We start from the raw sequence: 27,897 nt of genomic DNA on the forward strand, positions 1-27,897 counted from the left end.
CAAGCTCCGACCTTGCTGCTGGGACCTAGTTAGCAATTCTGTTGATGCTCTGGAAAGCAAAATGTAATTCAGGCCACCTTCTCCTCCAAGCTGACCCTGAGAATCTGGGAGGAGAACAGCTACTGAATAATTAGGGGCTTTTTTTTTTCCCTTTGTGCTGGAATTACTGCTCAGTGTTGAACTGTGCTGTAAAGTGTCATTCGTTTCCTTGAATGTATTGGTCCAAGTGTACTTTGTGTTAATACAGTGCCATAAATTGCAGGCTTATTAATCACAGCGTGCCGCAGCACATCACTGTCTCGCCTTATTCCGCGGGTGCTGTGGCTGGTGGGACCCCTGTAGCCCTGGCCAAGGGGTGAAGGTGGTGGCTGGAACACTGCCCTGTGCTTCTTTTAGGTTGTACTTTATGTTGGCACAGCTCTTACCCTGTAAGATCCAGCAGCATTTGCCAGCACTGCCACGACTGCGGAGAGCAGCCACACTGTTGTGGAGGAGAGCAACCAAGATGCACCCAGGAAGAAGTGGGCTTGTCACAAGGGAGTCTTGACACACCACATCCCTGCTGCTGCTGTTTCGTTTTGGGTCCATAGGAGTCCTGGCTTTGCAGTGAATCCCTTGAGCCTGAGCTCCTGTGCAGGGCTGCGCTGCAGAATGTGCCGTGTGATGATGCTGTGCCTCTGTCTCCGTGGCAGAGCTTTCAGCCTTCCTGGCAATGTAAATTCTCCTGGCTGCATTCTAAAATTACATTGAGTTATTGATTTATCTTTGAGAGGATTTCCTTCCCGAGGGACATTTCTGACTGGTTTAATGATTTAGTTCCTCTGCAAGTGCAGGATCCGAAGCAGAGCAGAGCCACCCTCCTGCCCTGAGCCTGCAGCCCAGGGTTGTGCTTCCGCTGCTTCCTCTGCAAGCCCATTTCTGTTCCAAAGCTGGCATGAGGTTATGCTGCTGTTCCTGCAGGGACGACTGCGAATAAAAGGGCATTTTTCAGCTTTCACTGTGAGTCTTGGACTAGCCTTTATGCCGTGGCACCAGCGTTGTTATCTTCAACTTGTTGCAAACAGCTCTGAGACTGGCACATGGGAAGCATAAAGCTGTGCCAGCATTAATGCACCCAGGCTCCTGATAGCATCAGAATTCCCTGGGATGTGATGGAAGCTGGATCATGCAAACATCTCTTTTCCTAAAGGTGCACATTACAGCCTCTTTGCTTTCTACTGACTTGCCCTTGGAGCATCTCTGAAAATCAGGCCAGGCAAGTTCACTCGCAATCTCCTGCTTGTACTCCTGAGGAAGCAAAGCTAATTCTCTACTTTAACTCCCACTTTTCTCCCCAAAGCCCTGAAATGGTAGTGCACGGGTTGTGGGTTAGCTGGTGAGCCTTTAGGAGTTGGGCTGGATGTTTTACTTACTGTCTGTGGAAGGGAAGTGGCATGCTCTGTGTGCCTGGGTGCCTGTCTCCAGCCATGGCCCATCTAAAGCACCTCCCTGTGGGTTCTTGTATCTAACTCCACAGTGGATCTGGGTCCCATCTCAGCTGCAGCACACACAGTGATGAAATGTGAGACTGCTCACGTGGTTGTAAGCCAGCATCCCCTGGTTGGGCTCAGGGAGAATGGCAGTTTATTTGCCTGTGAACCAAGTGTGCCACAAATTCTTTCTTAGTGATCTACCTGTGTGATAAAACAAGGCCTTAGTGTCTGTCTGAAGTACTGCAGTGGTGACAAGTTTCTTTGACAATTAGGCTAATGTCACTTATGACTGCAATAGCTATAGAAACCTGGCTTCAAATTGAAGCTTCAGGCAGCACTATACCAATGTTCTCTCCAAGGCTGCTTCTTATTTCAGTTTTTATTACTCAAATTCATTCTCACTATAGCTTGGCAGTGTAGCTGGCAGATGGGCTTCTCCAATATGTTCTGCTAGTCTCATCAAATCCCAGGCTGGTTTGGGTTGGAAAGGACCCTAAAGATCCTCGAGTTCCAGCCCTCTGCCATGGGCAGGGACACCTTCCACTAGAGCAGCTTGCTCCAGGCCCCATCCAACCTGGCCATTGGGAGCTGCTCTAAGGTCTCCCCTTCAGGAGCCTTCTCTTCTCCAGGCTGACCCAGCCCAGCTCTCTCAGCCTGGTTCCAGAGCAGAGCTGCTCCAGCCCTCGCAGCATCTCCATGGCCTCTGGTTGGGTTTGCCTGTGTTGTATGTGTCTTATGTTTTCAATTTCAACCTTGATGGAGTTATAAACACAGAAGCTGAAGACAGAGATTCCTGAGACCTGCTCATGAAGACCCATTCTTGAGCTCCCCAGCCTTCCCCTTGGAAATAGATTTTTTTCCCTGTTTTTCCTCCTGTTGCACAATTTTAGGTTTCTGCTTTTTTTTTCCAACCATGGCCAAGCTTAGACCTCCTGCTTCTCACACTGATGTTGGTTCTGATGGATTATCCCTCCCTATAGAGCAGTTGTGTCCTTCTCATGCCTCCGTGTTGTTGGGCTCTTTTGGGGTGGTTCTCTCTGCCCTAACATTCATCTGTGGCGGCCATCTCAACAGTCAATAGGGAGAGGAAGAGATGCTCTTTGAGAGTGACAGATGTGGAAGACCACTGTGGTTAATGATGTTCTGGAGGTGTTAATCTCTGTCATAGTAAAGAAGATGATGGTTCTCTGCTCAAAAAGCTATTAGATGCCTAAAATCCCTCAGGATAAATATCATTGTCAGTTCCTTTTGTCAGGTTCTCAATTCTCCTGGGGTCATCTCTCTCATCCTTCTCTGTCTACGTTCTGCATTGATCTTCTCTGAACCTCGATAAACCTTCAGCATCCCAGCTGGGTTTTCTGGTGTAACAAATCCACCTGTGGGATGACAACTATTGAATAGGTTGCAGTGACATTATGAAGTAGTGTAGGCTTGGAGATAAATAACTTGGTGAGTAAGAGAGGGATTAAAACTGGCTTTTGTAAATAATCTTTCTCTTGGATGTTGACTTGGTGACATGGGTGAGACCCAGGGCATTGGAGCCTGGCATGCTGTTTGACAGCTGAGATACTCAGAGTGTGCCTGGACACCTTTGATCTCCTGCCTGGACCTTTGTGGGATTAAACTCTCTAAAGTGCTACAGTTCACAGAATTGAGCCCAGTATCAGAAAATAGATAAGTGCTTCGTATTGAAGCACCGAGCACATGCATCAAGCTGCACCGAGGGGGTGTGGTAATGCATGAAGAAGTGCCTGGCTCAAAGCTGGAGATAAGGGTTTGCTTATGAAGTGAAAACGTGTGGTTTTGCCAATTTTTTGAAAGGGCAACCCTGCCTCCTCTTTCCCTGCTATTATTTCTCTCCTGGTGTGTTTTCTGCTGATGCAGTGCAAGTGGGAGAGAAGCCTTTGCAGAGAGGGAGGTGGAAGGGCAGAAACACTTGTTGCTAGGGGCCCTTTGCCATATGAAGCTTTCCTATATTGGCAGCAGCAGCAGAACTATCCACAGATGCTACAGCAGTGGCTCCCGTCAGAGAGGCACCATATGGCCTCTCCTGAGCCCTCCTGTTGCTCCTTCCCCTAAGAGTCCTCCTCCGCAGGCACCTCGCTAGCATCCGCCTTCGCTTCCATCGCTTACTGCCTCGGAGCATCCCGGGAAGCCGCAGGCACCTCGCAGGAGATACATGCTCTGCCCTGTGTGTGAGAGCCAGCTCTCTTGTCCTCATCTTGCCACAGGAAGGTCGAGGTTTGGTGGGATGTTAGGCAGGCAGCGAGCTCGGGCTGGGCTATGTGCAGAGCAGTCTTGGCCACCGGTGATGGCAGGAACGGGTTAAACAGACACATTGCGGCTGGGTCCCTTGACTGATGCTGCAGGTTCACTTTCTTTTCCCTCCCCTTCTGCTCCCCCACTGCTGGAGGCAAAGCCAAGCACAGGCAGTGGGTGGGTTTGGCAGGAGGTGGTAGGAGCCAGAGCATAGAGAGAGCTCGCAGGGTGCTGCTGGTTTGAATAACCGGGCTCATGGCCCCCGGTGCTGGCAGATCAATGCAGGGAACATGAATACCAGTGCCATGGGAGAGCTGGGTGGGTTGAAACTGGCAGTGGTGAGTGGCTGTCCAGCTGAGTGTCCACGTTTAACTGATGCTTTCACATGTCTAACCAAGCATTACTCACTGGAAAGCCCCTTCCTTGTGTTGCTTTGTTCTCCGCTGGCTGCGGAAGGAGGGATTTGGTTCTGGCATCACTTCTAAAACATTTTCATTGTATCTGCCAAAGGAAACAAATTGCAGAGAAGACCTCTCAGCATTAGGACAAAAGAGTGCCTCTAAATCCCTTTTCAGATAAACAAATGTTTGGGCTGTAGGCCTGATGGATGGTGTTTAAAGGCATGGTTATTACTGCAGCAAGCAAGTGGTTGGCATTGAAAATCATAGGATGCAAGAAAGAAAAGTTCTCCCAAGGTTTGCTGTGGGCATGTTTCTCCCTGTAATCCTGGTTGTGGGGAGCACTTGGAACCCCTAGTCTACACAGTGATCTCCACGGATTAGCTATGGAAAACCAGTAGCCCAGCAAGCACCAGTAAGTCGCTTTTCTCTTGCTAGATAGGAAACCAGAATGGGAATGACCCTTTCTCTGCACCCTGTTCACACAGGGCTCAGTCCCAGCAGAAAGCAGTGCTGCTGCTTTGGGACAGGAGGAGCACGGGCAGGAGCAGAGACTGTGGCGCTTGGTGTTGGGATGTGTCAGTGGGGTGGTGTCGGGGTTTCCCAGGGATGGCTTTGCTCCAGCAGCAGTGCTGAGCGTTGAACTGGGAACAGCTTCACCTTGGTGAGCTTGGGAGCGTTTCAGGTGGCTTCTGTCCACTGCAGTGTGGACAAAGTTGGTGTTGGAGAAGATGACGTATTTAAACATCACTGTTTTGACAGGCCAAATTGCAGGGTATTTATTAGCATAGCTGGGAGTATTGTATGAAGATTTGTCAAGCTAACCAGGTAAAGCATCTTATGATGAACATTCTTGATTTTGTTGAGGTTTTTTTAACTGTTGGTTCAGTCTGTCCACAATTGATCCCATTCAGGCGTTTCTGAAAGACACTGGTGCGAGCTGCTGCTGAGAGCTCAGTGCCTGTGCCCTGGGGATCAGGCTCTTCCTGCTGCTCAGTATTTGTCGCGTGCTGTGGGAGGCAGAAGAAAACAGCAGGTTGAGTTGTTTGCTTGTGCTGTAAGGACAAAACTCTCTCATGGCTTCCTCCCTAACTGGAGGAAGGGAAGGACGTCTCTATATCCTTGTCCACCCTCTGCACAGCAGGATCTTTGTATCAGGGTTCAATGTCAGGATGCAATGATCATGATAAAACCAGCCTGACACCACCAGGACTTTTCATTTGCAGGCAGAGGCAGGCAGCCCTGGGAGAAGTGGGATGGCAGTGGCCACGGTGGGTCATGGCAGGGGTTCCTCCAGCATCCCATCCCCTATGGATGCTGCAAGTATGTGCTTAAGGAGCAGTTTATGAACATGGCAAACACACAGTGATTATGAAAGAGTTTTCTCTATAATTACAGTAGTAATTAGAGCCCCTGCTATCACTGATGGTTTGGGCCTGAGAAATCAGAGGCAGTGACCAGGATGGGGCCTCTCCAAGGACATGCTGTGCCTGACAGGCAGCTGTGGGTTTCCCAGCAGAAGTACGGAACTAATGGCATTAAGAGATGCACACAAAGAGGCTTTGTGTAAAGCATTTCATCAGCACTGTAGGAGTTTCTACTTGAATCATGGACGTGGGTGCCACAGCTTTCTTGTCGCTGGCGCAGTGAGTAAGGTGCACTGGGAAACACCAGGGAAAGCTTCCAGGCCTGATGCTGTTAAACCTCTCTGGAAGAGGTGATATATAGCACATTGATGACCTTGTCCAGTGGTACTTAATTGGGAAGAGCAGTGAGTGCCGGGAGGCAAACTAATACAAAAGGCAGTAGATGAATGGAAAAGGGGCAGGAAATAGCAAAATGCGATTCAGGCTCTGGGCTTCCTCTTCCCATCCATAATCCATCTCTTCTTGATCTGTGTGTCTGCACAGCCTCCCTTCCTTTTGTGTGTAAAAATGTTCTGTTTTGAAATAACAAGCAAGCCAAGGAGTGGCATGACTCACCCGGAGAGAAAACACCAAACCCCGCAGCCAGGCATTGCTGTTTCCTTGCTCACAGTGCTAACCGGGATACCGGAGCCAGAGCTGAGCCCCACCACATTGAGGCTGGTTCCTTGGTTTTCCTGAGCCCAGGATTCAGCCTGAAAAGTGGCAGTGTCTTCCTGCAGCCAGGGCACTGTGCTCGTGTGAATCCTGTCCTCTCCCCAAGCAGGAGCAGGCAGTGAGAGTGAGCACCAGGGTGATAGGGTCCTCCTGTGTGTGCCCAGCATGGGATGCCCCAGTCTTTCCCAGGTACCCAACTCCTGGAGCTGGTGGTGCCAGCGATCATAGCGTCCCAGCCTGGTTTGTGTTGGAAGAAACCTTAAAGCTCATCCAGTTCCAACCCCTGCCACGGGCAGGGACACCTTCCACTAGAGCAGCTTGCTCCAGGCCCCTGTGTCCAACCTGGCCTTGAACACTGCCAGGGATGGGGCAGCCACAGCCTCTCTGGGCACCCTGTGCCAGCGCCTCAGCACTCTCTACTCATGCAGCAGAGCTCTGCTGCTTCCTGCAATTTGTCTCCTTTGTGGGCTTTTTTAATCACTGCTTTATTAAAGGAGCAGGGTCAGTGCTATCAGATCACTTTGTGAGGATGCTCTGTCAGTCTTGTGCAACCATATTGTTTTTAATATTGCAGCACCGCTGGTTTGCTTTGCTGGCAATATCCATGGATTGATTTGCAGATTCTTCTGTTGCCTATATCAGAAAGTCCCTTTCCCTCACTCCCCTGTGCTGAGAGAAACAGAGTAAAGAAAGGTAGATGTTATCTGATGCTTCTCAGATACCAAAGTGATTTCTGAGAGCTGCAGAGCCAGTTACTGACTTAATAACTGTGGCTTGTTTTCACACCGTGGATAGACTTATGTGGTTGGGTATTTTACAATGGCAAACGAAGGTGCTCACTCAGGGAGAAGCCAGGGATCTGCCTTGCTGAGTGGAATCACTCTTTTTCTGCTTGCAGAAGCCTTCCCTGGGGACATTTCTCTGCTGTAGAGTGGTGCAGGGAGGTGTTTCTGGAGGAGGAGAGTCTTGCCACCCCCTCAGAGGCTTCTCTTGCTGGACAGGTCAGTGTGTCCCAGCTCAGGGCCCAAGGGGTGGGTAGGGAATGGGGCAGCCACTCCAGGAGGGCAGTGGGTTATTGCATGATCTCGTTATGAGATCTGAATAGCTGTGTATGATATTGTCCTGGGTTCAGCAGGTTCAGAGACTGCTTGGTACTGAATTACCGGCTGGGTTTAAACCACTACAGTTTCTTTTGGCACCCAGCGTGGGGCACGAAGGGTTGAGATAACAATAGATCTGACTGGAGTGTGTCTAATCATATTTGTGATGAGCATTCATTGTTTTGGTTTAATAGTCACTCGTCACAATGCTCATTTATTGGCTGTCAAAGTTGTTCCTGATCTCATGGTTTCAGTATGTCGTACCTTACAGCTGGTATTTGCTGTGTTAGTGTTTATTGGCTGGGGGCCTTGGGCTAAGGTTCTTGTTTCATTGTACTTTATGGTAATGACTTGTAAGACAATAGAATCATTGATCATGAAACTGATCTGGCTTGCATTCCCAGGGTGGCCACCACCTCTGTACTTTGGGAGGTATATAATAGAAGTGTATAGCAATTACGCATCTTTTTTCCTCTCCTTGGGTGGTCAGCCTATGAGGGAGACATTCCCACACACCCTAGTGACAAGTACAGCAGCTACTCAAACTCTGACTACAACAGATAACGCAGCTACTCCAACTGTAAGCACAGCAGCTGCACCAGCCCCAGTGACAAGTACAGCAGCCACTCATGACCGCAACAGACAGCGAGCTACTCCAGCTGCAAGCACAGCAGCTGCACCAGCCCCAGTAACAAGTACAGCAGCATCATTTGAGAGTTCTGAAGGTTTTGAATGGCCTTTGGGTACCCTTAGGACCTGCCTGCTGATTGTGATGGGGATCACCATGTTGGCACACACACAGAGTGTGTTTTACCCACGACCATTTCGTCTGATCTTGAAAGTTAAGTGGAGTTGTGTTTGGGTCTTGTCTAGGATTAGACAACGATATAGGAGGACCAAGAGATTTTCCCCAAGGCTGGACAGTCATGAGTGTCAGGGTGTGTGGGACAGTATGGGCGAATATCTAGTCCACTGGGCCCCTCCAGTGCTTTGGAAGCGTTGGAGATGGAAGGCAGCTGTGTGGAGTCCCCAGCGACAAGTTGCAGTAACTGCTGAAGGGGAGGGTGAATTATTTTGAGCCTGGTGGTCCCATGACACCTCAGGCCATGAGGGCAGAGATGCAACCTATAGACAGACTCATGATCGAGGAGTGGACTTAGCAATGGACACTGTTGCCCAGGTTATTCACGAGTGTGAACATTGCACACAGCCTCTCCTGCTCTGAAGGACTGTTACAAGAGATGGAGCCCAACATCATGGACCAGATGGACTCAGCAGCTTTATAGGGATTGGTCCATGCACTAAGGAATGATCTCTCTCTCTGTCTCTCTCTCTGTGTATGTATATTCATGTATATATATGAAATAAGAGTGATGGTATATTTAAAATGTGGGATCTGAGCATGACGTGAATGGTATGGAATAAGGGGTGGATATTGTCCTGGGTTCAGCAGTAGCAGTCATTTTTCTCCTTCTTAGTAGCAGGTGCAGTGCTGTGTTTTTGACTTTCAGCGTGGGAACAGCGCTGATAACACCAATGTTTTTAGTTACTGCTCAGTAATGTTTACTCTGACCAAGGACTTTCTCAGTCTCATGCTCTGCCAAGGAGGAGGGGAAGCCAGGAGGAAGCAGAGACAGGACACCTGACCCAAACTGACCAAAGAGGTATTCCATACCACAGCACGTCATGCCCAGGATGTAGAACTGGGGGCAGTTACCCAGAAGGGCTAGATCACTGCTTGGGTTGGGCTGGGTATCGGTCAGCGGGTGATGAGCGGTTGTATTCTCTTCCCTTGTTATTTCCCTTATTAGTATTAGTGGTAGCAGTAGTGATTTGTGTTATACCTTAGTTACTGGACTGCTCTTATCTCAGCCTGTGGGAGTTGCATTCTTTTGATTCTCCTCCCCATCCGTCAGGGAGCAGGAGAGGGAAGTGAGAGGGGAAGGGGGGGGAGTGAGAGAGAGACTGCGTTGTACTGAATTACTGGCTGGGCTTAAACCACGACAGATGTAAAACCTACCTGGTTATTTTTAATGCCTGCCTGTTGCTGTCTCATGAGTTGAGGCTCAGTCTTGTCCACATGCAGAACTGTAAAACCACTTGTGGCCAGCACTAAATGGGATAATGTACTGAAAAAGAGCCAGGCAGGATGAGACTGTTCTCATTTGGTGAGGAAACACAGTTGGTTACTTGGCTGGTTTTGAAAGAGAGAAACAGGGTTACTTGGATATTATTACGTGGTGTATATTCAGCACAGCAGCTTTTAGTTATCCTGCATATAACGTGCCTGATTCTTGCCTTAACTGTGAGCATGGTGGAAGCATGTTCTGTTTTCCATTTGTTTATTTATTTATCACCTTGCTTTCCCTCTCTGTGAGGCTTGATATAGGTATAGAGCTTCAGCAGTGTACAAACAACAGAATAACAGATAACTGTGATTTGGTTATGAGGCAATAATTTAAGTTGACAGGTTTAGCTGATAACATAAAACACAAGAGGGGAATAGCATCAGTTTATAAATGTCAGCAGAACCCCTGTGAGTGAGTTGCTGCCTTGAAGCCAGCTCCGGAGCTGTTACTCCATCTAATGTATTATAAGAAGAAATAAACAGATGTCTGAAAAAGTCTGGCTGACCAAGATTAAAGGAGCAGGGCTATAAATTACGTTCTTCCTCAGTGTCACTTTAAGGAACTCTCAGGACAGACGGAGCACGTCCAAGGAAGGTGAAGGCAGGACCTCCGATAGATCAGGTTTAGGTTGCAGATGCCTGGACACGTGGGCAGCAGCCAGGCATGGGGCTGGCTTCTCCAGAGAGCAGGGAAAGTCAGTGGTTGTGTGGGAGAGCAAAGCCTCTCCTGGTGCTTCCACAGCTGATAAAAGGATTAAATTGAGAATGGGAATAACACCCTCCTAGCAGCGTGTTGCCACAGGATCAGTGTCTCTTGCGTGTGAAATAAAAGCTGTCACTTTGACATTTATTCCCAATAAATCCCATGTCATCTGTGCAGTGACAAGGGTTTTCTTACCCTCTGGAAGTACTTTATCTTTACTCTTTGGCTGCAAGGTGAAAAGCTGAGTGAAGTGATTCAGGGGCAGGCGGGTGGCATGGCCCCATCGGGGACACTGCGTGGTCTGCTTAAACCCCATGGCTTTCTCTTGGATCCATCCATCCAGCCAGCCAAGCCAAGCTGATGCAGTAACACGTATTCAAATCGGTTTAGTTGTGGTTTAAAGAATTCCCAAGTATGGGAAAAGAGTGCCACTGGTTGTGGAGGAAGGAGTTCGCTGGCTTCCTCCTCCGCTGGCAATAGCCTGCTCTGCAGAGGGTTTGCAGCTATTTCTACTCAGTGGGTAGTTAATTTGGAGGTGAGAAATTAATTAGAATGGAAACTCTTCTTTCCCTTTATAAGGAGCAAGGGAGTAGGACAGGATGAGCTCTAGGGTTTGGAGATCTGTGGGAAGTGAAGGCTGTTCAGTAACACGAACGTGCAAGGCATTCTGTTTGGATAGACATCTTTTGTTTTTCTAAGGTGTCAAGGAGAAAAAAGGTCACAAAACTGGTTAAATATAAACTTGTTTTGATAGGTTTTTGATTAGTTTCATTTCCCAAATGCAACTTAATATGAACAATAAGTAAAACATTAATTTCTCTAGGAAAAAAGCTTGTAAGTGCATGAGTCTGTATTAACAGCACATGAAGCTGTGTAATTGCTTACATACGTATCGCTCCGGTGCGTGCTCCCAGTTGTTGAGTAGTATCAAAGGTATCCAAGAGAATCAACTATTTTTAAGGGAAGTGTCTGGAAGCTGCATAGTGAAACATGATTAAAATTCAGGTTTTCCAGGTTGCTCATTTAAATCAGCATTTTTAATCACATTATTCAAGTCAACCCACCCTCAAACACACTGTGAATAAAGCTCTACATACCCCAGCCTAAATGAGACTGAAGACCTCATCCTGCCTCAAACATCTGGAATGTTTTGTAGGGACTACACTGATCTTTTTGCTGAAAACAGAGCTGTCTCTCTTGGTTTATTTAATAAAGCAGTGTGTTTGTCCTACTGTGGCATGAACCTGTACTGCTGTGCACAGGGGCAAGGAGAAATCCCTGCAGCAACCAAAGCCGCTTAAATACATCAAGGCTGGGATTTCTGCTCTGGGGTTTGGATGGTCTTGGTCAAATCTCATTTAGAGAAGTGTAAAGAAGCAGAGTTTGTGTCTTCTCTGATGGCAGCCTCCTTAACTGGGTTGTGCTGGGTTTGTGTGCACCGGGGTTTGTGTTTTATTTACTGCTGGCTGAAAATAGAAGCTGTGATGTTGGTGAGCCAGGGGGTCCCTTGGGCCCTCTGGGGGCTGCTCCCTTACTTCGCCTTTGGTGTTTCTTTAAAGCAAAACCCATCAGTCCCCTTCCTTTCCCCTGGCAACCGAGTGCACTAATGTGGCCAGATGCACCGGGAGCACGACAGCCAGAATATGCTGTACTCTGCTAACGGGGACAGTCAAGGCTTGCTGTGTCTGACAATTTAGGAGTTGCTTCAGTGAGTGCTGTGCGTGTAACCTGCGCTGTCCCAGAGGTGTGACCTGGCAAGGAAAAGCACTGGCTGTGAGAGGGAAAGATCCAGCTCAGCCCTCGCTTTCTCCCTGAGTGATGTTTGTGTCTGTGAATCCCACAGTCCCAGCCTGGTTTGTGTTGGAAGGGACCTTAAAGCTCATCCAGTTCCAGCCCCAGCCACGGACTCCACAGATCCACAGAGCTGGATCCGGACTGCAGGGTGGGTCTCCTCAGAGCAGAGGGGCAGAATCCCCTCCCTCAACTGCTGCTCATGCTCTGGGGGTGCAGCCCAGCTACTATGTCAAGTAGTAGCATCAATTAGCAGCAACCAAATATGGCCTCCTCTGTATCCCAGCACAACCGCTGTCTATCACTCTATGTTTGTGATGAATTGTGACCAAGGAAAACCACTGAATTTCCCAGCTTTTCTACATGTAAACCCAAAGCTTAATGTATTCTGTGTATTTCTGTTGGCAGGTATTAGTGATCATATATTCCTTTTAATACAATATTTCCAAACCAACACAGCCTCGCCTCCGTATGCTTGATATTCCATGCACCTGGGTGTACTCTGTGGTGTGCTTTGATTTCCCTTTGGCAGCTGTACTTTATGCTGTCTACCCTAATCAGCAACTAATTCCCCTTTCTCTAGACTCCAGATCTGCTCCTGATGTGGAGCTTTAGTGCTTTATCAGGAGCTGGCCTGGGAAGGAGCAGCTTTGCTGGGCTTGGTCCTGTAGCACAAGCTGGCCCGGCTGCACAGGGCCATGGTCAGAGGGTGAAGGTGGCATTTCTGTGAGGTTAAAGCAACATTTGTGTCCAAGTTGTGCTGATGGAGGGGAGTGTATCTAGTGGAGGATCTCCTCCTGTTCACCATGTGGGATAAGGCTTTTATCTCTCTCTTGGGTAGAAGCGTGCGCCTTCACTTCGTGTTACCTGCACAAAGCTGGAATAGCTCACATGCTCTAAAGTAACCCTGCCTTTTCTTATAGGTCAAGCTGTTCCTGCAGGGTCACACGTACGATTGAACCTGCAGACAGGAGACAGAGAAGTCAAGCTCCCAGATAGTGAAAATGGGAAAAGTGATACAAGAAAAGAGAGACGAAGAAAAAGGTACAGTGATGCAAAGCATCGGGGTGGGTGGGCTGTGGGGTTCATGTCTTTTATTGGAGGCCAGGTTCCCTGATGCACTCAGTTGCTTTCTCTTCCCAAGACTTAATAGCTGGTTTAAGAGTTCATCAGTGCTGAAAACACAGCCCTGTCCTTTGTGATCCCTTCAGGGTGGCGGTAGAAGTGCCCCGAGTGTGTGTTCAGAGACACCTTCATGGCTTCTGATGCCATGACACCGAAACTAAATTTGCAACGTGGCTTCTTTGAAAGACTTTCAGTCCTTTGAAATATCTGAGCTTAAACTTTCTGAGCTTGAACTGTCAGAGCACTTGTGAGGGGCTTTGTTTGCCTTGACCTGAGCCAGAACCGTGGTGTTAGCTCCGTGCAGTCAGTGGGCTCCAGCGTTCATTTACACATCAGTGCCTGCCGGTGTTCTCCTTGGATCTCACACAACCTTCCTGTACCCACATCTTTATATTTGTTGTCAAAGTCTCACTGGTGCTGACATTCCCTTTGGCACCCTCCTACCAAAGACAGGTTTATGGGGGGAGCTTTGTTTCCTCAAGTGTGGGGGATTTACCTCTGCTTCCCTCGCTCCCCCAGATCCTCCTTTTCAGAGCATGGAGAAGCTCTTTAGCTTCATGATGCTTCAACAGCTGGCTTTCCTTTTCTCTGTGCAGGAGTATTTGTGGCTCAGATAAACACTCTCTGAACCAACGAGAGAAGCATAAAGAGCAACACAACAGGAGTCTTAGCACTTCTGTGTGATTTCTGCTCGGATTTACACTTGCCCTCACTTTGTATATGGTGATCATTAGAACTTCTACTGTAAATCTCTTTGTTAAAGCTTAAAAGTCCTTAGCAGTGATTTAGTGGCAGTGGTGGTTCTTTGTTTTTCCTCTGAAACATTTCTTGCTCCTCTGTATTGCAACATTAAATTCAGAGGCATAAATTAATACTAGAATCCCAGCCTGGTTTGGGTTGGAAGGGACCTTAAAGCTCATCCAGCTCCAACCCCTGCCACAGGCAGGGACACCTTCCACTAGAGCAGCTTGCTCCAAGCCCCTGTGTCCAACCCGGCCTTGAACACTGCCAGGGATGGGGCAGCCACAGCTTCTCTGAGCACCCTGTGCCAGCGCCTCAGCACCCTCACAGGGAAGAGCTTCTGCCTAAGAGCTCATCTCAGTCTCCCCTCTGGCAGGTTAAAGCCATTCCCCTTGGCCTGTCCCTACAGACCCTTGTCCAAAGCCCCTCTCCAGGTTTCCTGTAGCCCCTTTAGGCACTGGGGCTGCTCTCAGGTCTCCCCTTCAGGAGCCTTCTCTTCTCCAGGCTGAACCAGCCTGGCTGTCTCAGCCTGTCTTCACAGGAGGCTGTCTTCGCAATCACCTATTTTTACTGTGTTAGGTCCTGAGATTTTGGTCAGTGTGCAGATTATGGAGACTTTTTTGACTGTCAGGGTGAGGTGTCTGCAAATCACACACAAAATATAGCACTGAGACTCCTCTTCTTGAGCGTGGAGGGGGTTTTTTGTGTTTAAGTGAGATGCTTGGAAATTCAGCACTCTTAGGTCCTTTCCTCCTGACACTTTCCATTGCCAGTACATCACAATGAAAATATTGCAGATGCAGGTGTTCACTCATAACATGTTTTGTTTTGTTTCCTCTGCAAGGCTGGGCAAGGTGGATGTCGACTCAACTTCATTCACATCTCAGGAGCTCAAAAAGGCACTGGCTAAAATGAAGGAAAGTGAGAAGGCAGAAAGAAAGGTAAGGAGAGATCGCACAAGGATGTGAACACCCTGTATTAACATGTCTCTAGAAATAGGACGACTGAAGTAATTGCTTGGGAAAGTACTGTGCAGACACATCTTTCTGTGATTATGGACCCAAAATGCCTTTGCTAGGCTGCCTGGGAAACTCACCCCTTTTTGTACTAATCCTGGATTTTATGTAAGAATGGAAAATTTGTGTCCAGTTCCATTTTATTAACTTAAACTTCAAGGCTTTGTGCTGCAAGCTGCTAATAAGCACTTCAATGTACTCTTACAGTTGAGGGTGTTTCTCAGTAATAATCATCCCATGGGCTGGTGAGGGGAGAGGGGCTGCAGGGGCGGAATGGGCTGGGATCAGCAGTTTACTGACAAGAGGGATGTGGAGCTGTTGAAGCAAGTCCAGAGACAGGCTGAGAGAGCTGAGCTCTAGGATTCTTGCTATACCAATGCTCAACTGAAACTATGGAGTGTTTCCTGTGAACCAAAGCAGGTATGGTCAGGAAGCTGTCCGGTGTGATGCTGCTTCCCTCACTTTTCTGATAGCAGTGTGATTAGACCTGAATGAATAATGAAAAAACAAATCCCTTGCACACACTTGTGTGAAGCCAGGGGCTGATATTTTTTCTGTTGTTTGGATGTATGTTTATCCATTGATTTGATTTATTTATTCAACTGCCACTTGCTTCACAGGGACATCTGCAGACCCCCAGTGTGGACTGGACTGCAGCATGAAGGTGTTTGTGAAGGAAGTTATTTTGCCATTCACTATCAGCTTTGGTTTTAGTCTCAATCTCATGCCCTGAGTAGTAAAACCCAAATGGCCACGGTGAAGCATAGGCTGACATTACCTTATATAAACTCCGAGTTTCCTATTTAGTTACAAATACTCCACAACCCAAAGTAAAATAGAACGAAAGTGCTGCTGCCAGCCCTCACCAGGCTTGGAGCTGGTCCCCAGCCACTGGCATAACACTTGGGGGGTGAGACTCATCAGGATGACAGCCTTTCTCCCCTCTTTCCTCAGCAGTATTTCCTTAGGCCCTAGGTCCTCCTGCTGCCTTGGTGCTGGCTCAGTCGAAGGAGAACTGCGGTATGAGTCAAGGCTTGGAATTACAAGAGGTCTTTTTCCCCCCTATCTGGCACCAGGGCATTATTTCATTTTCTGCAAGTTTACTTATGCAGCAGCCAGCATCAGTAATAGCAGGACTTCTTGAAATGAGTGTCATTTAAATGCAAAAATTAGTGATCCTCTTTTATGTGAAAATAAGCCATTTTTTAAAAAGCCCTGTTAGAGAATAGCTATTGTCCCAGCAACGGGGCTCAAACCAGCTACACCTAATGCACCTAAAGTACTCCATTTAAAATCACTCCTGCAGGGAGCAAATTCATCCTCAAAGTAACTGTCAAAGTAAATTGAGTTACACCAAGCGTGCTCCCATCACCACTCTTGCAAAAGCAGTTCTGTGTGGCTGGGGTGGGGATGGTGGTCTGTGCAACTCTGTGGTACCTACAGTAATTAGGCCAGCCGTCATTAGTGCTGATTATAGGGCTGCAATTAGGCTGACCGTGCTGTCACTTCCATCACGCAGGGTTTTTCTCTGCAGTGGCTCCAGCCTTGGCTGCTGTTCACACCCAGGGCAGTGTTTGCAGGGGGAGCACTGCATGTGCAACCCCTTAAATTGGGGGTCACTCCTGTGTGAAAATGTATTCTCATGTTTGTGACACAATCCCTTTCCAAAGGGGCTTTCTTGCTTTCTCCTGCTCTTGGGGCAGCCCATCTTCAGTGTGGGCTCACTGCTTTAGCTGTCCCCTGCAGCAGCAGGCACTGCCCCCGCCTGCCCCAGTGCCACCAGTGCTGGTGCTGGAGAATCAGAATCACAGAATCATTTAGGTTGGAACAGACCTTTAAGATCAAGTCCAACTGTTCCCCAGTACTGCCAAGGCCACCACTAACCCATGGCACTGAGGCCTCGTCTCCATGGTGTGTGAACACTTGCAGGGACGGTGACTCCAGCCCTGCCCTGGGCAGCCTGTTCCAATGCCTGAGCACCCTTTGGGGCAGGAATTGTTCCTCAGCTCCACCTAAACCTGCCCTGGTGCAGCTTGAGGCCGGTTCCTCTTGTCCCATCCCTTGTTCCTTGAGAGCAGAGCCCAGCCCCTCCTGGCTCCATCCTCCTGTCAGGCAGTTGTAGGGAGCGATCAGGTCTCCCCTGAGCCTTCTCTTCTCCAGACTAAACCCCCCCCATTCCCTCAGCTGTCCATCTTCTCAGTTTTTGCCAGCTCTGGGGCTCTCTTAGATCTCTGACAGTCTTTTCCTTCTCACCATGTGCCTTTCCACAGCTCTCTGTGTTCATCACAGCCCTTGGGGTGCTGTCTCTGTGAGAGAGATGAGCCACGTTGCAGGTCAAGCTATCTGCTGGCCAAGCCTCGTGGCATGGCATTTCAGCTGCCCCCATCTTATAGCTGGTCCTCCTGTTTCTCTCTCTGACAGATTCTGTCCCTGATGGTGAGTGCACACAATTCCCTTAGGGATGAAGCCATCTTGAATCATGTTAAGTATTGCCCAGAGAAGCTGTGGCTGCCCCATCCCTGGCAGTGTTCAAGGCCAGGTTGGACACAGGGGCTTGGAGCAAGCTGCTCTAGTGGAAGGTGTCCCTGCCCGTGGCAAGGGGATGGAACTGGATGAGCTTTAAGGTCCCTTCCCACCCAAACCAGTCTGGGATTCTATGAAGTGATTGGGATGATGAATGCATCTTTGTACATGTCCAAGGAGATCTTGATGTTGCTGGCATGGAGTCACAGGGCAGTTCAGGCTGGATGGGACCTCAGGAGGTCTACAGCCCCATCTGCAGCTCCAGGCAGGGTTGGGAGATCAGAGAAGTTGCTCAGGGCTTTTTGCAGTCAGGTTTTGAGAACACTGACTTGCAGGCAAATGGAGAACAGCACTGATGCCTGCCTCTGGCCTTGACTTTGTTTTGGAAGGCTCAGAAATGGTGTACAAAGCCCTCAGTACAGGCCTGGCAAGTGCTTGCTGGTACCCAAAGTGGGTATTTTACAGATAACTGGGCTCCTTGGCTTCTCAGAAGGATCCTCCAACACTGCCCTGCATCTCTGATGCTCAGCAGTAAATCCTGTTTGCATGGACAGCCAGGTTCCCCTGGGAAATATGGGGCTGGGGTTTCTTTCTACATGTTTCTTGTCTCTCTTTATCAACTCCCTTCAGATCTGGTTTCCTCCTTTTGCTTTCAAGGCCCATGAGGAAGAGGTGAGAAAGAAGTTCCGGCCCATCGAGCAGCTGAAGGAGGAGTTTGAAAAGATGAACGTGAAGATGGAGACAGATTATGAAATTATGGTGAAATTAATCAGCAAATTCAACAGCTCTGCCTCCACGCTGGATGAAAAAGTAGCGGCGCTTTATGATCTTGAATATTATGTTCACCAGGTAACAAAAACGCATTAGTAACCACCATGTAAAATCCAGGGGATGCAGTGTCATAAATGTGGTTTTATTTTTCTTATCAGTATCAGGTAATACAAATTGCTTAATTATCATAATCCTGGGACAGTAACAGGCAGCAGAGGGCTACTGCAGGCTTATTTTACATCCAAGTTGAAATAAATCACTGCTGGTGACGATAGCGAGTAGTTTCCTAGGGGTGAGTGTTGCTTGATTTGTTGTCTGTTCTCAGGCTGCTTTTCTTGCCCTCTCTTTTCCTTCTTTTGTATGCTTAATGTTACAAAATGAGGGTTTATCTGCCGGTTTTGGAATAAGTAGAGTGGTAGCTGCTAAGAAAAGAATTATTTTCTCACTCCTTCCACAGAAGGCCTCTGTGGCTGCAGGTAAGTACCCATCCATCAGCTCGCAGAGAATGTCTTTGTACCAGGGGAGATGACAACCACCCAAAAGGCTGTGTTTTGTCTCGGTGTGAGTAAGTAGTGGCATATAGAGCCTTTCTCACAGCTGGGCTGGTGACGACAGTGACTGAAGGCTCAGGTGAATGGCGAGTTGCTGAGCATCAGCCCAGCTGTGCTAGTAGACTCTGTGTGAGGTTGAATGTATTTCCTGAAACCTCATTTCCTCAGGTTTGTGCCCTCTCCCTCTGATCTCTCTTGCTCTGCTTTCAGCTCGCACATCTCTACCTCCCGTTGGCTGCACCTGCATGCGCAGCGCTCTCCTCCCTTGTGCTCGGGTGGGTGTCTGAGCATGGCGGCTCTGTTCTGTCTCGTGGGAAAGGACTCCTTGGGAAAGGCTTCTCCCTCCCCAGTGACTGGGAGAGTCTGGAGCAGAATGGGAGAGTTTTCAGCATCACTTTCAGTGACTTCATCATTGCAGAGGGTGAATGGAGCAACTCTTTGGAGATGCCAGTGCAAGACCTTTCACTTCTTAAAACACAGTTGTGGTATTTTGGGGGAAGGTAACTGAAGGAATGTGCTGCTGAGAGAGGGAGTCCATGCACCAGCTAATAGAACTGTTTTTTTCCAGAGCTCTTTGTCTTGAGTTTCCACACTGAATCTGTCATACACATGCAGAGGCTTCCTTGCTGTTTGTTCTTGATGCTTTTGTTTCACTGACGGCATCTGTCTGACTCAGAGAATAAGTGTGAACAATGGACGCCCAAAGAGCTTCGTATTTATACTCAGGGCTAATTCTGTCTGGTTAAGGATGCCAGAGCATCAGGCCAGCATGCTAAAAAGCAACCCGCAAACTCCATGGGATGCTTTGGATTCCAGTGTGCCAGTCTGGACTATTCCAGCATAAAATCCTGCCTGCTTGCAGCGTGGGATGGGGCAAACAATGTCAGAAATGCAAGAGGAGCAGGGACTGGAGCATCAAAGGGAACCACATCCAGCATCAGAGGGGTCAGAAAGGGGGAATGGCAGGGAGGCTGGCAGGAGCACAGAGGACCCCTTTGTGCATTGATCATAACGTTGCTCTGTGCCCGCGCCGTCGGGGCAGATGGCTGGGCAGCACCTTCTCATCAGGCAGGAAGCTGATAAGAAATATGACTTGTCTCTAAGCCAGCATGGCTTTTCCTCCTCTTTCTTCTTCCAGCCAGTTGAATGCATCCAGAGCATTATCTCTGCTTGGTACTGACTTTAGCAGCACTGGCTTAATGTAATTACTGAATAGCAGCCAAATACACTTGTGCCGCATAACCCTGGAAGGGCTGGACTTGTCAGGTCCTCTGCAGTGAGCACAGCCCCACTGCTGGAGGATGGGATCCTCGCAGGTGAGGGTGACCCTGTGGGACCAGTGACAGCTCTGCTGCTCCCTCATCCCCCACCTCCATCTGAATGGTAACATGCCACAGCTATTGATAATCACTCAGCTCTCAGCTGCCCTTCGGCTGTCTCCAGGGCACAAGATGCCCTGTCAAGTGGAAAATGCCATGCCCTCTAGGGATTGTGGGCAAAGGGTGCTCTCTGCTCTGTGGTGTGGTCATGAGCATCCCAGAGCACTGGAACATGGAGCAGTGTGTGCCTCTGAGCTCGCCGGGAGGGAGCAGAGGGGAAGCCGTGGCCGATGAAGAGATGATCTCTCCTGCTCATGAGGAGGCAGCCCAAGGGCTCTGTGTTTGCTCAGCTTTTGGTTGCCAGCTCTGGTTTGCTTCTTATCAGTCAGGATTCAAGTTGGCGTGTTTGGGAGCCCATCTTGGAGAAGGAGCAGGAAGGTTTGGCTTGTGAGGTTATCCATAACACATAAAAACCAAATGCAAATGTGAACAGGCCAGAGCATAACTCATAAACAGAATTCACAGTGCTTGCACAGCAGTGTACAGAGCCAAGACCCATTCTTAGGCGTTGCAGGCTCTTTCTCTCAATTATTTACTCTCCTTATCTTCCCCTCTCCCCTCCTCTGACATGCTACACCATTTCTCACTGCTAATTTCCTCTCCGTCGCATACGGTTGACATGCTGCTTTTCTTGCTCACATTCTTAACATCTTCTCTCCTGCCTTCCCTCCCAGTTTTCTTTCTCCTGTGATTCAAAGCCGCTCCCTGAATAACTGCTGTCATATTCCCTCTTCTCCCATCCCTCTCCTCGCCCATTTTGCCTGTGTACTTTACTCAAGAGCTCTTTTGATCTTTGGCTTTCTTCTGTGCCGATTTCAGTGGACTGAAGCGAGGCAGGAGCTGCTGCCTCACAGCATCCTCTGCCTCCTGGAGAGGTTAATAACTTCATCTCTTTGAGTTTGGGGTTTTCTTGGGTTTCGAATGGTGAATGAGGGAAGGAGCTCTCACAGCAGACTCCAGTTAAGGAAAATAAATACATCTTCAAGGTAAACTTTACAGCACGATTTCTATTCTGTGGTTGAGATGTCTCAGTGACTCTGGGGCTGACCTGAAGGACTCTGCTGCTATGAGGTTATAGCAGGGGTTGGTTTTACCAGCGTTGATGCTGGATGCAAACTTCTGCCTGTCAGTGCGTTCGCTCTTGAGCAGAAGTCAATGTCCAATTCCAGCATTAAAACAGCCTCGGAGCTTTTACAGAGGCTGAGTAATGAAAGGACCCATTGGCAGCTGAAATTGGGTTGCTGCATAGATTTCTTTGTAGATGAAGATGGGCCTGCAGAAAAGCAAGAGGTCTGCAGGTCCATATTATAGGGACAATTAAAAGAATAGGATCTGAAAGGATACAAAAGCTGCTGCAAATCGTGAATCAGCCCCAGCAGACCTGCAGAGATCAGCTTTCTGTCACCAGCTCTGCAGAGGGACAGCAAGTGGCAGGTATTGTCCTGCTGGGGAGAAGAGATGAGCTGTAGCTCCCCAGGTTCTGCTTTGGTAAAGACATACCCATAGGACATAAAGCTAAGTAGCTTCCTCATTCTCTTGGATGCCTAAAATAACTGACTTGTGGCCAATTTTGGTGAAGGTACATGGTTGAGATAAATAAAACACTAAGCATGAAGTCACTGTTGACTGAAGGCGTTCAGGCTGGAGCATGGTGCCTGAGCCTGACGTAGCTGCACACCCTGTGGTGTTTGTGCCATCCCACCACAGCAGGGGAAGGTCAGTGTGCCCAGCTGATAACTTGTTTTTATGTTCTATTTCTATCTGCTAACATAAAATACCAGAATCCCAGCCTGGTTTGGGTTGAAGGGACCTTAAAGTTCATCCAGCTCCAACCCCTGCCACGGGCAGGGACACCTTCCACTGGAGCAGCTTGCTCCAAGCCCCTGTGTCCAACCTGGCCTTGAACACTGCCAGGGATGGGGCAGCCACAGCTTCTCTGGGCACCCTGTGCCAGCGCCTCAGCACCCTCACAGGGAAGAGCTTCTGCCTAAGAGCTCATCTCAGTCTCCCCTCTGGCAGGTTAAAGCCATTCCCCTTGGCCTGTCCCTACAGGCCCTTGTCCAAAGCCCCTCTCCAGCTTTCCTGTAGCCCCTTTAGGCACTGGAGCTGCTCTCAGGTCTCCCCTTCAGGAGCCTTCTCTTGTCCAGGCTGACCCAGCCCAGCTCTCTCAGCCTGGCTCCAGAGCAGAGCTGCTCCAGCCCTCGCAGCATCTCCGTGCCATCTCTAGACCATCTGCTGTTGTCTCCCCATCTTCCAGGGAGTAGAAATGTTGAAATCCCAAAACCAGTTTTCTTGCACACACAATTCGGAGGGTTCATCAGATTCCCTTTTAAACTAAAAAAAAAAAGAAAGAAAGAATCCTTGAAAACCCAAATGCATCGATTTGACTTTGGACTGAATTCTGTACTTGAAGCATTTTGTGCTGTTTCTCTGGATCTTGTTTGCAAGCCCTTTGGAACTCTTTTTAATCTCCTCTCCAAGAACAGATGGCCGCTGTGATTTGTGCCTTGTTAGCCCCACGTCTGGTTCAAGCCAGAGACTGAGGAATCCCCACCAGTGTTTAAACTTCTCTCTACTGGCAGTGAGTCTGATACTGTCTGCTTTAGAAAACCCGTTGCTCCACTGTCCAAGGGAAAGCCCCTGGCTGGCCCCTTTAAGCAGGCACTGGCTTTTCCTTGTCATGTCCACGTGAAGTTGTTGATGGTCCTCATGAACAAAGCCCCGAGCCACCCATACTCTGCTGCAAGCAGGGGTGATGCTGCCTGTGTGCCGTGGCTGCTGGCAGGCTCTTAAACAGCCCCAGCTCCTGGTGCTGCAATTAGAGCATCAATTAATTAATTGCATTTGCAAAACAAGCAATTCCCTGGGTTCCCAGCAAAGGCCTGCTCAGGGGAGAGCGAGCACAGAACTGGTGGGGTTTCTAACATCATATTATTGACCACAGTTTTGACATCACCTGAATACTGCAATGTGTGTTAAGCATGGTTTTGATAGCTAATCAAAGCACGTGAGTGTTCAGTGTGTGGTAACAGCCACCGGTCAGTAGGCTGTGCTCCTGCAACCATGACACCCCTGTGCCCAGGCACTGCTGTATGACATTCAAGCCATAGTCGTTCCCTCTTTGCAATTGCTTTTTCAAACCCAGCCCTGGTTAGCCCAGGAGGGAAGAGCTGCTCTGCTTCCTGGAGCAAGGCACTCTCCAGGGGTTGCTGTGTGGGTCTCCTGCTCATGGGGGCCTGCTCTCTCCCCATCAGGTGGACAATGCTAAGGACTTCCTCTCCATGGGCGGACTCCAGCTGGTGATCCATGGGCTGAACAGCACCGAGGCCACGCTGAAGGAGCACGCTGCCTTCGTCCTGGGAGCCGCGCTGTCCAGGTGAGCTCTGGTAACCCTCACGACACCCCACGGGCCCTGTGCACCTCTCATCTCTAGAGTCATTCCTAACAGCAGGAGCTGATGGCTTCTCTCACCCTGCAGCCACCACATTGTCTTCTCGCCTGCCTAGCCCTTTCCTTGCAGCACCACTTACCCTGGTCTCCTCCTCAGTGAGTCCTCATCCTGCTTGTTAGACTTAGCCAGAAGCAATTGGGTGTGGAAGCTGTGATTGTTCCTTGATTTCCCTGGGCTTCTTGTTTATATGGAGTTTGAGAGGAGTAATCCTGCCTCCCCTTCTCTGCCCTTGGCAGCCTGCTCTGGTGGAAGATCTGGAGGATGGTGCTGTTATGAGCACCCCAGGGAGCACCTTTCTCCTCCTGTTCCTTTCTCCTGAGCTGCTTTTGGATAGCAAGATGCTGACTTCAGAAACAGAGCAACTCCTGTGGTCTTTGGAGGGGGGTTTTATCCCCTGGAACACATACCTCGGACACCAAAGGGGCGTCCATTAGACATGGTGGGGTCAGCATATCTGAAGGACATTTGTGGTTCACTGGAAGGTGGCTGTTGGCCAAAGCAGCCCAGTCTGCCTCGTGCTAGGGCACAGCATGCAGTGCTGCAAGTGGAACTGTGTGAGCAAGATGGGGTTTATTGGTGACTTTTCTGTTTTATGGGCTTTGTGGGGGGTGTGTGTGTGTGTGTTGCACATGGACAGGTGCAGAGGCTTTAGAAATGTACTGGATGGACCCAAACTTCAGGGTCAGAAGTGCAGAGGTGATGATTGAAAGTGAGGACTGTTATTATCTACCTATTTCTATGCCTAAAAATAGTCACCTCTCCATCATTATACATTATTTATCACTTAGTTTAATATATAGGCTACAAATCTACATTTCTTTTGCAATCTTGTATACAATGCAGTTGCTCCTCAGCACATGTGAAGGAATATGGCCTTATGGACAGCAGCAGGTAGCCAGATTTATACCAGGAAAGGATCCAACTTATAGTCTGAAACAGAGCTTGCCTTATTAACCACAATAAGATGCGCTCTTTCACATCAGAAACACAAACCTGCTCTTCATATTCTGGCGTATCTTAATGTTTGAAATGATGTCATTGTTTCCTAAGGTTCTTTTAATAGCATCTAGATTCTTAATTATATGTTTCATAAAAGAGAAGAGCATGTAGAGGGTCTGGAAACATTTGCAGGTAACTTGCAAAGTGACAGGGGCTATGAAATCGCTTCTTTCCTCAATTAGCTAACGTGGCGTGGTCAAGACTGAAGAAACTCATGGGTTCATGATACAAGCATGTAGCAGTGCCCATGAAACTAATGCTTTTGTATAGCATCCCTCACTTAATTGCAAGTGCCCTTGTTTGGACAGAAACACTCTCTTTTCTAATATGACAATATTAAAATGCTGCTTTGGAAACTTTTAGACTGTCTTAAAGGACATTCTGCCAGATGGTAATTTGGAGTGGTTTGGACGATGTGCTGTCTGAGAGCTCAGCTCCAAAATGTGAGGACTATTATGTCTGGGTCTTGGGTTTGCTTTTTCCTTGCTGTGTTTGAGCTTTCTCATTAGACACCTCCATGCCAACTCGTCTGTTTTGTGCTATCTGCTTAATTTGTTTGTTTGTACATTTCTCTGCTTCCTCTGTGCTCCTTTTAAACTGCTTGGGGCATTCCAGGTACTTCACACTAAGCATCTTCTCATGACATGTGCTTTTCTGAGGAGTTGTTGCTTATTTCCTTCACTCCTGGTTGTTCCTTGGAGCCTCAGTTCAGTTGTGGGACTTCCCAGTAAATGCCCAGAGATGCCGCAATTCACTGGGTGGTAGGGGCATGATCTGATCCATACTTGTGTGCTCGAGGCTGATACCAGGTCCTGCACTGGATGCTGAGCCAGGTGATGGTCTGCTGCTCACCAAATGGGTCTGTGGCCACCTCCCAGGTCACTTCAGCCAGGTTGGCTCAGGCTGGTGGTTTCAAGCCAGGCAAAGCTTCCCAGAGGAAATCAGGGCATGATCATAGCAGCTCCTCAATGCAGTCTAGGAGGTCATTAACTCTTGGCATAGCTGGATCTGGCAGAGGGAGTTTGGCACTGTCTGGAGGCAGCAGAAAACCACCAGGCCCTGGGATGTGCTTGGGGCACATCCAGAACTTTCCAACTCTTAAAAATATCCAGATCTTCTCCAGATTTGCGTTGTCCTTAACTGTGATCAGGCAGTGAAGCAGATAAGGGATGGAGCAGGCAGCTGCATCACCCAGGGTCTTGCCTGCACGCAGTCGGGCTGGGATGTGGCCCAGAGGTCTGGCAGTGCTGAAGGCTGGTTTGGGATAAATGGGTTTTCAAGTGGATCAGCATCTTGAGCCAACAGGCTGGGTGCCTGGCCAAAACGTTGGATCAGCAAAGGTAATAGGAGGAGAAACAGGAAGAGAAGGAGCAGCAGGGGCAGCTGAAGATTTCTCACTCCTGATATCACTCCTATTTATTTGGTTTAAATTGGACTTGAAAAGCAGCCTTAGCACAGCCTAGTTTGGTCCTCAGGGTCCTAGGGTCTAGCAACCAGAGCGCTGCCTACACTGATACTGTCCTCCTGACATCCATCTGCCTCCATCTGTGAGCCTCGGCCACATAAGAGGGTGACCTGGTAGGGAAGAAATCAAGGTTTCAGCTCTCGTTTCTCTTATGTGTCCTTCATTTTAGGTGTTTAGGGTTTAATTGCTGAGTCTGTGACCAAATCAAACATTGTTCCATCTGGTAGAGTGTTGTGAGCAGTGCCCTTGATGCAGCTCCACAGACCTTATCCACAGCCTTACTGGTTTTAAACCTTTAACAAAATGTTTTCCATTCAGCAGTTTACGAAAGTAAACTTCATTTGAACAATCCTCAAGTGCTCTGATTGCAAATAAAAGTTAAATGCACTAACAAAAATAATTGCTAGGCATGTGGGATTGTACATTTAGGTATCCATAATTCACTAACAGTATGTGCCAATACACAACATTATCTGGATTTTCAGTGATTGCATTAGCATAAAAGCATGTTAGCATTTATCTGGTGGTACTAACAGTTAAATATATATAAGTATAAAATATTAAGATAGAGCATTTTGGAGGCAAGTGAAACTACTGTCTGTAAAATGTTCCTGCATATTTTTGAAGGTACACTCCAGTATCTTTGGATGACAGTCAGCATTCGCACCATTGGGTCCAAATATTGCAAAAATGTCAATGTTTTATGCAAAGAGGAGCTATATTAAGCTAAAAAAGATTGCTGATGAGAGAAGTGTCTTCTGATGTCCTCTAAGCTATTTACAGGCAGCATCTTCCTTTGTTCCTAGCCCAGCCAGGCCTCTGCGCAATTTCTCTCTCCATGTTTCACAAGACAGGAAATGTTAGCCAGAAAGGATTATGCTTGTGATTAAAACCTCAGTTTGGAAAAACTTTACCTCCAGGAAATGTTTTTCCACACCAATAATTTGAGCGTTTCAATATTTTGTAATAAAAGGATTTTTGTAATCAGTTTAGGAGGGGAAGAATAATTTATGTCAAATGCGTTCTTGAAGCTTTGTCCCAAATGCTCCCTGTATGCTTAGGGGTGAATTAGAGGTGAGGATGGAGAGAAGCTGAGCCCTGGAACCTTCAGGGCAAAGTGAAGCAGTTTGTATTCCATGAGAACAGTGCACAAGGTGAGATTTCAGCATGGCTACAGTGGGGAGCCAGGAGGAAGGTCGTTTGTGTCGCTGCATTGAGAGATTTGTGGTGGCCAATGGACTTGTGGTGGGTCTGTTGCTTGCCCAGTCCTTTAAAAAACCCATGTGCTGTTCAGACTGGGTAGCTGGGGTCAGGATTTCAAACTGATGGTTCCAGCTTGCATTTGCATCTATCCTAGGAAGACATGGGGCCATCCCCAGCACAGCCTCTTCCACTGAGCCCAGTGCTGCCAGGACCTCACTGGTCCCTCTTTTGGCCCTAAGTGATGAAACAAATGTTAGAGGACTTGGGAGCAAACTCACCACAGGTAACACCCCAAGCATCATCTTGCAGCAGCACTCAGGAGTTTCCTAGAGATGGCTTGGGTCAGGGTATTGTTGTCTTAACCATTTCCCACAAGATTAAACCCCTGAAACTATGACAGTGTATGAGAGCCCCTGCAGTCCTGATCCAGCTCTGGGGCAACAACACAAGAGGGACGTGGAGCTGTTGGAGGAGGCCACGGAGATGTTGTGAGGGCTGGAGCAGCTCTGCTCTGGAGCCAGGCTGAGAGAGCTGGGCTGGGTCAGCCTGGACAAGAGAAGGCTCCTGAAGGGGAGACCTTTTAACAGTCTTCCAATACCTAAAGGGGACTGGCAGGAAACCTGGAGAGGGGCTTTGGGCAAGGGCCTGTAGGGACAGGCCAAGGGGAATGGCTTTAACCTGCCAGAGGGGAGACTGAGATGAGCTCTTAGGCAGAAGCTCTTCCCTGTGAGGGTGCTGAGG

At 48.5% G+C, this 27,897-nt stretch overlaps 1 protein-coding gene across 3 annotated transcripts in view; it reads left to right on the plus strand.

Moving 5' to 3' along the window:
* SIL1 (SIL1 nucleotide exchange factor) overlaps nucleotides 1-27,897 on the plus strand; it is a 106,164-nt gene that overhangs the window by 41,775 nt on the left and 36,492 nt on the right. For 2 of the 3 annotated variants that reach the window (XR_013957775.1, XM_080626820.1), the window contains exons 6-9: nucleotides 12,856-12,976; nucleotides 14,643-14,739; nucleotides 17,995-18,186; nucleotides 23,293-23,414. Coding sequence is in view for 2 of the 3 variants with exons in the window: in XM_080626820.1 (XP_080482946.1) it covers nucleotides 12,856-12,976; nucleotides 14,643-14,739; nucleotides 17,995-18,186; nucleotides 23,293-23,414 (532 nt within the window). In the remaining variant the exon portion in view is untranslated. The remainder of the gene's footprint in view (nucleotides 1-12,855; nucleotides 12,977-14,642; nucleotides 14,740-17,994; nucleotides 18,187-23,292; nucleotides 23,415-27,897) is intronic. The other variant, XM_080626821.1, reaches the window with a different exon arrangement.

This window comes from Psittacula echo (genome assembly GCF_963264785.1).
Source record: "Psittacula echo genome assembly, chromosome: 11".
NCBI classification, from domain to species: domain Eukaryota; kingdom Metazoa; phylum Chordata; class Aves; order Psittaciformes; family Psittacidae; genus Psittacula; species Psittacula echo.